General features: G+C 38.2%; 1 protein-coding gene across 2 annotated transcripts; it reads right to left on the bottom strand.

The window, feature by feature from the left end:
• Nucleotides 1-55: 55 nt before the first annotated feature.
• LOC103712745 (transcription initiation factor IIA subunit 2) lies at nt 56-10788 on the bottom strand. Of its 2 annotated transcripts, XM_026806802.3 has the most exons (5): nt 10474-10788; nt 6735-7403; nt 5509-5640; nt 5373-5423; nt 56-396 (listed from the first exon to the last, which is right to left on the bottom strand). In XM_026806802.3, exons 2-5 carry the CDS (start codon nt 6756-6758, stop codon nt 256-258), a joined length of 348 nt encoding a protein of 115 aa, XP_026662603.1. In that variant the 5' UTR covers nt 6759-7403; nt 10474-10788; the 3' UTR covers nt 56-255. The 2 variants fall into 2 exon arrangements, with proteins under 2 accessions (XP_026662603.1, XP_008797583.1); XM_008799361.5 differs by lacking the exon at nt 6735-7403 and having other exon boundaries at nt 10474-10732.
• Between the last annotated feature and the right edge of the window lie 1648 nt (nt 10789-12436).

The raw sequence follows: 12436 nt of genomic DNA on the forward strand, positions 1-12436 counted from the left end.
CAACAGGTACAACTAGGTTAACCATTGCCATTTGCCATGGATATTTCCAACCGAGTGGAGTCAATGGATGCCTAGATAGGCCCCCCAACACTATGTGTAATAATGCAAAAGATGCATTCACAGTGCAATTACTTAAATTCCAGCGAATATCTATGTCAAGAGCATGTAAAAAACATACCCTAGTATATTGGTTCAGCTGCAGGATTGGTACTTGCAAATCCAAAAGTAAGAGTGAAAGATAACATGTAGGGGCACTCATTGAGTAAGCAACTTGGAGTCGCAAGCTACAATCTTCACTCTCCCGACTTGTTCAGGACATTCGTCATTCTTGAATGTTGCACGCTGTAAGATGAAGGTCCAGACATTGTCACAAAACCTGTAGGTGTGCAGGTGTCCCTGTAGAAAAATATTAGACATACAATGAGATGGGTCGCACATCATATCACAAGAAGCATCAAAACCAGGGAATATGAAAAGATGGCAATGTGAAAGATGATATGAAGAGAAGAGTAATAGAAACAATCAAGAATAGATTTCCAAACCAATGGGTATGATTTTCTTAAAGATTGCACATACATGGAGGCTTGGGGTGATAAAAAATAGAAGTGGTAAAATTCCCAATAATTCCAGATTCAGGATTGCCCTATTTTGCTTTTTTTTTTTCAATAGAATCCAGCAACTGTACAGCCCCGATATGCATGAACTGAGCCAGGCCTATGTCACATATTTGGGAATTCTTAAACTTGACAGAGATCTCGCACTACAATAAAGACAGGATTTGTGTCAATCAGGCAGCCAGCTATAGACCAGGAATATGCAAGAAATATATGCAGACTTGCACTGGGACCAATAACCCACATTCAAGAAACAATTTATCTGTGACTTCTAAAAACTTAGGTTCAATAATTGCATAATTTTGCACATTATAGACCAAGGCGACAGGCATCTCGTGAGAGATGTTCCCCTTCCTCAACAAGTGGTCTTACTCAAACGTACATAGCACTCACAGGATTGAAGCACATAGTTATGACAATCTACTGTAGCGATCTTGAACCGCGTTGTCCTCTAACTTCACACTTCAGAAATTGAGAGTGAACTGTCATCTCATTAGACCAATCCCCTTTGGACAAACAAGAATGCAGAGCCCCATGGACAAAAAAGAGAACAAACCATGTAAATCAAACAATGCCTCTAATGTGTTGAAGTTCAAACTACAATGTAAAATTTGGCAACTACCATCAAGTACGAGAAATATACATCAACTTCAGTGAAGAAAGCAACTAGGCATTTCTTCCGATTAAGCATAATGCATTGCCATATGAAAAGCCTCGCATTCTACCTTAAAGACTTAAAATTTATAGCACCAGAAAGATTGCACTTATTATCGATTATTAAAAGATCAAAACTCCTTTCATTTTTAGCAGTCCTAGTAAAAACAACCCCTTTAGAATGACCAGAGCTGAAACTGTGAACAATTCTTTGATAAAACCAGTGCTCATTATTAAACAATATAGATGGAGCACAAGTACAAGATCCTACCCCCATTCCCAACAATCTGTTAAACATGCATCTAATCAGATTGGCATACATATTATTTGCAGCCTATGGCAATTGACATAACATACACTCATCTCAGTTCATAAATAGACAATGACAACATCTGAAGATAGACCAGAGATCTAAGTGAAGTCCTGGTACTTGGTTATCAATTGCACGGACGAGTGGAGAACTAAACAAAACAATCAGAATGCCTATTCAAATTTAGTTATATTTATTCATATAAGAGAAGATCTCAAATCACTATGTCCAATATATAATCAAGCCTAAGTATAAACTACACATTGTAGTCTTTCTGTAAATGACATGGCTGCTGATCCCATTGATAACGTCCCATCTTTCATTGAAGCTAAGAATGCGGACTAGAGTAATATGAACAACTGTGAGATGTGCCAACACCTACCAATCTAACTCATCAGCTTCCATGGAGCTCATAAAGTAATGGGAGAAGGGCGGTAATATCTACCCAAGAACTAGATTTGAGAAACAGAACCTTCTACCTGTAAAGACTCTTTATACAAGCTTTCACAAACTGAGCTTTTCCAAAGGCATTGCTCTAAAAGTGGCTGTCCCTAGCAAGTTTGGCACATCCTTTCAAGGCTTTATATGGTTCCAAGTGTTCTCCTTATGTATGTATCCTACTCCACATCATGTAAGGACTTCTAATTTTACTGACAAAGAAAATGTAGAAAGATCTCATGTATTTAACAGCAAAGCAAATAACGACTTCATAAATTCACCTATGAAGAAATTACCCTAGCATTATGACTTGAAATGAACTTCGACTCCCATTCTAATCTAGCAATTTTATAAAACCAATTTATCTTTCAGCGTTGTACCTCAATCTGCCAGGAAATATTCATAGTGATCCTGAATGAATTACAATGAAGCAGAACTTCCCACCTAATGTACAAGTAGTGTCAAAGACAGTACAACTCAACAATATGTTGGACTTGGGAGACTTGAGTGTCATCATCACACTTCCAGTGGTATTATAATTTCCCAATATCAATGTTCAGTATCCTCTCTCTATCGCTCAATTATTCTAATTTAATTATCCATTTCTGCAAATTTCACTCTAAGTCATCATTCTTATGGATTGCCTGCTTCTCCAAGATTTCAACCAATCTCGCCAATTCATTATGCTAATAGTTTCAAGAATTGCATGCTCCAAGTGGACACTAGCCCTACATAAGTTCAACGTCTAGCATTCTAACCCGTTACTTCTAGCCTAGGCCAAGATTTCTACACCCTCAGTTGTGCCAGAACAACTACAAGATCTTGTGATACAAGCCAGCAAATTGACTGCATCTCATCCTTAAATATTGCATAAATGAGAATGGAATGTAACTCCTTTACAGTATACCTACGCAATAATTATACCTTGTTTGCTATCACGGTCACTCAATAGTCAACAGCAGATACCACAGCATAGGAGGGCTCTGCATCATGTCTCCAGCCTGGTGCATTAGCAAGAAGATTCGGTGGCATGATATGCTGTACCGGTCGGTACCGGACGATGGGTATGGATACTGGTACTGATGGGTACGGGTACCGGTATGCCAGTGTCGGTATGCCTGACGAACCGCATACCATACCGTACCGACACTCGGTACGCCTATACTAGTGCGGCACCAATACGGGGTCCGGTACCGATACGGCGAACCTTGTTTGGTGGTGATCAAACCTTAAAGGGAAATAATGACGGAAAACAAAGAAGAATAAAGAGAAGAGAAATTGGAATGAGAAAGGAGATACAAGGATTTGCAACTTGGATCTTTTTCTCATGGGCTAACTAGAGACTTGGCTGGTAAAACACTGTACAAGAGTGTGCAGATGAGACTAGATGTGTCCATAAGGTCAAATGTGACTTCCACATGGATATCCACCCATGTGCTTCACTCAAGTGAGACATGACATATGACAATGTATGTGATGTGGAGAACCACCATATCATGGGCCAGCTTTCACCTTAGGTAAAGTAGTCTACATAAAACAAGAAAAACAATGTTATAAGAGACCGTCGCTTTGGCTGCCTAAACACACACTTAGGTGAAGCCACCAAGGCATTTGCCTTAATTGTTTCGCGCAGTATTTGACTATGGAAGATGAGATAGCTTTATGAATCATGCTAAGGGAATACTTCGATATATTGTTTCTTTTTTGTTATGCTATATTTCATTCTTTGGATCATAATATTTTTCTAGACTTCTCCTTATATACTGTTATTTTTTAAATTTATTTTCAGGGGTTTCTTTGACTTCTAGCCTCCCATCCAAGCACCTGGTAAGTGCCAAGAATAAAGGCAGCTCCCAGCTGCCCATTTGCTGTCTACAATTTTTAAAATTATTGAAGAAAAGAAAAACACAAACAAGAGAACATATTGATGATGGCTTAGTTAGTGAATGGCCAAATGGGAAAGCGGCACAATCTGGAAAGACGGATGATAGGAGTAGAGAGATGAAGTTATCAACAAAATTATACTCCTCATTTACATTGCATCTTTCCAAAGGTGTTTCATCCTCATTCATTATTTGAATTGAAATCTTTCAAACATTTGATCCTAAAGAATATATTGGTTCTAATGTTGTGGTGGTCCGATCATCTCTGTTCTTCATGCTCTCAATACCATTGCAGACATGAAAAGGCCAAGACATGAAGTTACTAACAGGAACTACGATGAGTTTATTACTGGCTTACCAAAAATATGTGGTTCAGTGATTGGAGCCCCAATTGGTTCATAAATTACTGTAGATTCTTTACTAAATAGAGATTTGAGAACATTGCGATGAATGCTTGCAATAGGTTTTCTAGAGAGAGCAATAGTGGGAAGATGGATGGGGAAAGAGAAGTTCCATGGCTGTGGTTCTTTAATTCTGAGGCTTTACTTTTCCTATAATACGTTTCGAATCAACTAAAGCATATTTTGTCAAAAATTTGATAACAAAGATGTGCTTTAGTACTTAAAAAAATGTTTGAGCAACATCTTCGAGGTCCCTCATGTTCAACTAGATCCATGATCCACAACATAAGGCACATATTACCAGTGATATTTTTCATATCACAGAGAAATTGTATTGCTGCTAGATAAATGTATCATTCAAATAGAATACAAGGTTAATGCTATGCTAATAAAAGTGGAACACAGGATGCCAATCTACTAATATAGAAGGCTACAATGAACCTTGCAAGAGATTTTCCTTCTGTGCAGCTTTACTTTGATGCCACCATCCTTGGGAGCTTTTTTTTGGTTACTTAATGACTAATGCGACCCTTTTATCTTCTTTATTCTAAAGCTTCAATATGGTGTCCATTTCACAATTAACAAAGTAAAAGAAAAAAGGGTTACTGCCCTTTTAGTGTTCAGCAATTATTCCTTCACTAAAAAATACGCAAAGTGATGCATGCAAGTTTAATCTTCAATGGAATCTGTTCATGCACAAATGAAGCTTAAAAATTATGTTCCAATCGATGTTTGGAAGGAAGTGACAGCAATAAGAAATAAGAATTTTCTAATCAGCATAAAAAAATACTGGAAACAACTCTAACAGAATAAAGTAAGTTAAAAAATGATGTTTATGAGGAAAATTGCTGTTGTCAATTAGATTAGAAATCAACAGATTACAATATTGTTATGGTTCATGTTGTTGTAGGTTCTCTCAGAGTCATTAGGCCATTCTGTTTTCTTAAAACAAAACTTAAAGATTAGTTGTTCAATCAGTATCAGATCAAGCATCGACTGTAGAACAAAGGGGCTGGAACCCAAATGCAGTGCAACATATACACCATATAAGACAAATACTGCAGATCCTTACCTTGATAGAAACCTTGCTCTTCACTTGGGTTTCCAAGGCCTCCGTCATTGACTAGAAGAATTTGAGAAAAGAAACTACATAATCAGGAATCAAATTTTTCAGGGAAAATAATAGACTTAAAATGTACAAATCTAACCTTATCAAACTGCACCAGTACTTGGATAGCAAGCTCTGGGCTTAAAGTCCCATTAGAGACCATCTCATCTAGGGTCTCTGTCAAGCACATGCCAATCGAGGACCTCCGGTATAACTCAAACGTTGCCATTACCTATTTTATATTCCAATGCTCAAAAAATTAGGAAAAAAGAAAAGAAATCCCAAAAATTTCACCAAAAAAAGATAAACATGATTAAGAAAAAGTCATCAAAATTTTAAAAAAAGTGTAGGATGATATTTTTTTTTTTATAATATTCTGTTTCATGATTACTACATCAACATAGTTTGATGGCTTAGTTTGGTTATATCCATAATTCGAAGGTTCCAAATAATTTTTTCAGCAGATGGAAAGCAATACCAACTGGTTGGCAGCAATGAGACAAAACCATATCTACAGCTAGAAAAATGAAACAAAAGGTACAATATCTGCTTAAGTTATGTTATCCAAAAAAGCTAATTAGAATAGTTACAAAAGTTCTGCTTCCAGCTGTGTGCTTCGAGATCAGTTTCGCAGTGTGAAGACTATTATGGAGGTGCTAATCACACACACCATTGAACCTTATCAACCATGATTCATTCTTTATTATTTGAAATCCTCCCATGCAGATGCAGCCTGAGAGGATTTGTAGAAACCTAAGAAATAAAAATACGACACAAGGTTCAGAATCTTACATTGGGCTTCAGTTTCAGCTGAGCCACAAATGAGTTTCAAGTTTGATATGTACAGTTTTAGTAAATTCCATTTTGAGTTTTGGAGCTTAAGCTAAGAAAAAGGTTTAAAAAGAAAAATAAGAAAATAAAGAAAAAAAATAAGTCAACAATAGATATCATATGCTACATTAGAGAATGCTCTACTGTTGGAACCTTTAAGTTCATTATGTGTAGCTTTAGAAATCTGAAAGCTTTAAAAAGTAAAGATCATTTAAAAAAACAGATAGGATTAAAAAAATTATATTGGTCAATAAAATATATTAAACACCTTTTTTTGAATGAAAGTGAGAAGAAACTTACACAACTTATTAAAAGAGAGAGATTACAGGAGATATTACATACCATTTTAAAACCATTTGTTATTTGCTAAGAAATTTATACACCAGATTCCAAGTTATGCTGTCATACTTCATAAAATTCAAGCAAAGGTTTACATGAACTTGCTTAACTTTGAAATGCTGATATAACTAAATAGCTGAATCAGATCAACTTCACCTGAAATTCATTGCAACCAAACATCCATATGCATTCTAATCAACCAAAAACTTGAAAACCAAGCAAGTTTTCATCAGTTTTGATCCGAGTCGATTTATTTCATCTGAAAAGTTAACAGTTCCAGCCAAAGCTTCCAACTTGGTGGTAATGGAGTTTTTCACATACCATGAACAATCAATTCTTTCATAAGAATTCTCGGCACAAAGGCTTTACTACCACTTCACCGAACATCATTTAGATTATCATAATCCTCTTCTTATTGAACACTTCATTGACTCTAGAATTCAATAACTTCTTCAGAATGTTACATACATTGTGATGCTTTCCTCAACAAACTCGGTGTATGATCCCACTGTATATCTTTCTGATCATCCTCCTTAAGCCCTGCTATGTATATGATTGGATATGATGCAGATATTGTCAGTTTGCAGGTTGATTCATGGTTTTGGCAACCAACTAGGTAGTGTTTGAGTGAGAAATTATAAAAGCCTTGTGATAAAATGATGATACTTTTGGCATGTCATTCAACCAGGCTTGTGAGCTTCTTGATCATACTTCCACCACATTAGCTGAGATTTAGTTTAGCCAGCAGGTTGATAGGGCCTACTGGAGATGGGAGTTTCTTCCTTGCAACTAGCAACGTAATATACAATGTCTTTGCGATCATACCTTGAGATAAAAATTGTGTTAGAAAGTCAAAACTTAGTCCAGGGATAGAAATAGGAACCATAGTGCAGCTCTATTTAGCAAGTCTTACTTAAAGAGCAATACAATTAAAGACTATGCTTGTTAAAGTAGATTGCAGCTAGGAAATTCTCATACATACCACAATGTTACATGCTCATAGGGACAATACTCTACCACAAACTCCAGGTATTTCTCAGGGCCACTTTTATTTCACCCTATATTATGTTACTGCAATTCATTACCTATTTTATGAAATATCCCAATGATCCATGCAAACCACTCTATCACAAGAGCACAAACATATGTTGCACCCTCACCTTTATAGTGCTCCATCAAATATATGCTATAAGCCGAACATTAAGATAAGTTAGATGAAATTTTATGATACATCCGAGATCCACCTATTTGTAGCTTTCTATAGCCAATATTTACTAAGCACTCACACAAAAGCTCCAAAGCATTCAAAGCTGTAGCTAAGGATTCTGTTGGCCCAATTGGCAATTGACCTCATCAAGTATAGTACAGCACCACCTAAATGTCATGTAGATCGCTATAATCACCTTGTTATCACAAAAGACCTTTCCTTTCTTAATCCCAGCCTCTTATCTATTTAATCTTCATATAAGGCCCACAACCTGTGCCCACCCTTTCAATTTCATGTGAATAATTCATGCTTTATCTAGAATAAAAGAAAAATTACATAAAATTGCATAGCCAAAGGAACAAATGAAAATGGAAGAAACAGAAAATACCTATCAAAAGTTCAGAAAAGAAATTAGTCAATCTAAAAAACCCTCCCATTTGTCACAAGCCTCCTACCCAGGAAGCATATTCACCGAACATGAGAACCCAACCTCCTTCAAATTTCAATGTCCAGACTCCAGACTCTGATATACCATGCCAACTTTACTACTTAGTGGACAAGCATCTTACGATGCCAGTCATCCATGCATGTGTAGGGCAAAACCCTAGCAAGAAACCATTGTATATTGACAAGAAATAGTCGCAAAATAATTGAAGTAGTATTTACCCACAAGAAACAGTATAAGATAGAAAAGAAAATCGAATAAGGAAATCGAAATAATACTATGTAAGTTGAGAAACTAGCTAGTGCTTTTGGATTTCATCTCCAAATATGTTCAAAAGTTTGCTAAAAGAAAACTTATTTGATAATCATAGTAACACTAAATGATGAAGGAGCCACTTGCTTATCTTCTCTGATAAGGAATAGACTGAACTAATGATTTCTCCAATAAAATGGAAAGCTCCTTTCTTGATGGAATTTAAATAATTTCTTGTCAGAATAACTATTAATTGCCAATAAAGTAATGACCTTTGAAAGTGGACTAGAAAGTCCTTTCTAGATGATGCATATAGAATCTAAATCCTTAAGGAGCTGTGAGATGACCCTTTTAGTTGTTTTATAGAACACACAAGGGTAGCCAACCGATGCAAAAGAATCAGAAGAGCAACAAAATCCAACTTACCAACCTAACTCAATTCACACTCAGAATAACTCCTTTATCAGAAAAAAAAAGCCATCCCAAAAGTAACAGGACTGTTGATAGACTTGCTATGACAATCTAAAATCTGCACATTGACCTACTTAGAGCACTCCTAATACTGAGAACATCAACTTCCATATATGGTAAATGACTTGAGCCAAATAATCCATTACTCATTGACAAGTTCATAGCAAGGATAACAGGATAATCATGTATTTTGCATCAAATTGCCAGTCAGTCAGGTGACGCCTGCATATGATTTGAACACTCAAAATCCCCAAAATTCCTGAAAAAATGGACGGTAACTAATTCCAAATGCTAATAACTAGATATTTAGGCAACAAGCAAATAATGTTGCAAAATCGTATCCGGACTCAAATCAAGTAAAATCCAGCTGTCAAATTTAGATACTTCCAAATAAAATTATTGATACTTTTTTATTAAACACTCACATTATAAGGAAATCAACTCCAATGAGAAAGCAAATAGGTAGACTGTATACAATCACAAACTATGCCACTATTTCAATGTTGTCAAATGGTAGACATAAGGAAAAATTGATGATAATTACTCCTATTTACCAGTTACTAATTAAGTGTCACTATTACAGGATCTAAGCCTCACACAATTTTGTGGTACGTAACTGCAAAAGGGCCATCTTAATTTCTCAGAAGCATCAATGTTCTCTTGGATGATCTTAGCCCTTTGTTTACATCCTATATAAGATTTAGCTACCACTGATAGTCGTAGGAACATAGCTTTCCCATTTAACTGAAGATCCAATCAAATAAATGAACAAATGAGATCAGGCCAAAAAATAGAGATATATCTATAAAACATGAATATTGAATTACCAATAGATAATGAATAATGAAATCAAGAGGAGAGAACAATCATGTGCATGTGCAAGCTGGTGCAACTTATGATCTACTGAAAGGAATAATGACAAAGACCTCTAAAAAAAATCTAAAGTAGTAGTTAAATATATTTTTAGCTTCATCTTGTTGATTTAGCAAGCATATGGCATGTGGTATGTGGAAACAATATGGAGTCCTTTGAAGTTTGTGTGGATGGTAGAGGCCCACATATGAGCAGAGCAGAGAATAAGCTCAAGAAGCCATAAACCAAAAGCACATTGCTTATCACTATCAACGACTTCCAACCCTCCCCCAAGCAACAGAAATTGTGATCCCAAGAAAGCGGAAAAAAGGAAAAAAGAAGACGATAACCAAGTCCCGAATTTATGGCTAGGTTACACGATCAACCCAAAACACACAATTCTATGGATACGCATTCGCGAATGCGAAATCTAGTTTGGCGTTTCAAATCCTACCCAGCCTCAAAGACAAAAGAACTACAAATCAAATCATAATCAAGAACATAGGAACAAAAAAATCAACGAATTCCAGAAAAATTTGCCAATTTGGGGCATAGAAATCGAAGAGATCAATCAAAAAGCGAACGAAAGCAGGAAAAGAAAAAAAGATCGTGCGAAAGAGTATCTTGATTCAGACAAACTACGATAAAGTATAGGAAAACCGGATCACCTCCGATCGAAAGATCTCGGGCTCGAGGAAGATCGCCGGAACCCAAGGTCCCTGGGGTCGAGACGTGAAGTTGGCGAGACGGGGAGCGGAATCTGAAGAGCTAAGGTGGGTGGCAGAGAAGAGGCATTCCCTCTCTCTCTCTCGCTAGTTTTTTTTTTTTTTTTAAGGACGGGCGGACGGATCATACAAACCCAGTATGATATGAATGAGACAGAAAATAAAATGTTACGTGAGAGGAAGAACTGACGAAGTCGTCCCTAGATTCTCTCTTGAGTGCTCCGCCGCATAGAAAGCGATCCAATTTACTAAATTATTTGTCCGGACTATAAAAGAAGTGCACACCTTTAAGCTGCTCTAAATATTGACCAAAAGCCGGTGTAAGACCGCTGCTCCATCCAGCCCTAGATCCAACTGACCACGATGGCCAAGTCACCCTCAACTACAATATCGTTGCCCTCAGGATCCGCCTAGCATAAATAATGCCTGCCCAGGCTGCTTTTAATTACACACCAGAAATCGAGATATCAAAGATCGTAGATTCGCCTGCTGCCAGCAACGTCAAGTTTGGATGTCGGATCACAAAGTCGGCCCCTCCTCTACTGCCTCTGTGGACAACTACCATCAAAGTTGAACTTGAGAAAACTCGGAGATGGGGACTCCCATATAAAGGTAAGTAACCAGATCACTGCAGGAGCAAAGTAGGAGTCCCAGGTGTCCCAAGCTGTCGCCATCACTCCAACGAAGGTAGGATGAAAAATCTTTGCCACCTAAGTCATGGCTCTCTTGAACACAAGCCTAGCCGATTGTCTAACGCCCTCAAAGATATGGGCATTCCTGGTCAACTAGATGTGGTAGGCGATATAAAAGGCCCTAATGAACCACTGTCTAGACCACACACTGCTGATACTGCCCTGTAGAGACTCGAGGAAGGTCAAGGCTGGCGTAGATGAATGGAGGAAGTTCGTGGGCTGGCCAGTGAGTCTGCACACATGAAGGGCTCTCACAACGAAAAAAAACATGATCCACAGTCTCAACCACATCATCACAAAAAGGGTAGGCTGAAGGGATGGTCATCCCTTGGTCCCTCAATACCCCCTAGTGGGAAGGCATCCCCAAGCTACCTTCCAAATGAAAAGGCTAACCCCAGGGTGAACACCAAGCCTTTAGATCCACGCCCCATCCAACCTCTGGGGCGTGTCTCCCCTACACAGGTCATAGAGGTCCTTCACTTTCACCTTGGAACTACAAGAGGACCTCCAGACTCTCATGTCAGGGCTACAATGGGAAGGAATCGCAATAGAGAACACCTTCTTAGCCAGTTGATCACCGAAGATATAGGCCATCGGCTCCATATTCCACCTCCCCTCCTCAGGTTGAAGCAGATCACAGACTCTCAGACTAGTCATCGCATCCGTGCAAACCATAGTTGGCCACCTCCTTAAGGGAAGGTCATAGAGCTAGGCATCATCCATCACATCCACCGGCCATCACCAATCAACCATCTAATGTAGGAGGAGAGCTCCAGTGCATGGGCCCAAACCTCTCTCCATATGAACGAGCAACTCCTACTAGCCCATCTGTTAGCATCGAGGGTCTACGAGCCATACTTGGCCCTCATTACCGAGCTTCAGAGGCTCTCTAGCTCAAACAGGAATCTTGCAATATGTCAAGCAATCATGGTCTCTCTCCTAACAAGCACTGAATATCCAAACCTCTATCACAGAGGGGCTGGTAGACCGAACTCCAAGCCACCAAGTGCACCCCACCCTAACCATTGTGAGATCCCCACATGAAGCTTCTGAACATCCACTCAAGTTGTGCCAGTAGGGTCTTCAGCAGTATGGTGTTAGAGAGGAGGTAAACAGACATGAAACTGAGGATGGATCTGACCAAAGTCACTCTACCTATCATCGATAGGGATCTGGATTGCCACCCCTCCAGGCGCTCCTGCACCCTCTACACG

The sequence above is a fragment of the Phoenix dactylifera genome, chromosome 2, assembly GCF_051530095.1.
Source record: "Phoenix dactylifera cultivar Ajwa chromosome 2, Ajwa_hap1_PhDact_Kaust_v1.1, whole genome shotgun sequence".
Lineage (NCBI taxonomy): Eukaryota > Viridiplantae > Streptophyta > Magnoliopsida > Arecales > Arecaceae > Phoenix > Phoenix dactylifera.

Coding starts and splice junctions, on each gene's coding strand:
- LOC103712745 (XM_026806802.3), bottom strand. CDS start 6,758: ATGTTTGGTTGCAATGAATTTCAG. Junction 5,641..6,734: donor TTGGTTGCAATGAATTTCAG/GTGAAGTTGATC, acceptor AATATAAAATAG/GTAATGGCAACGTTTGAGTT. Junction 5,424..5,508: donor TACTGGTGCAGTTTGATAAG/GTTAGATTTGTA, acceptor AAATTCTTCTAG/TCAATGACGGAGGCCTTGGA.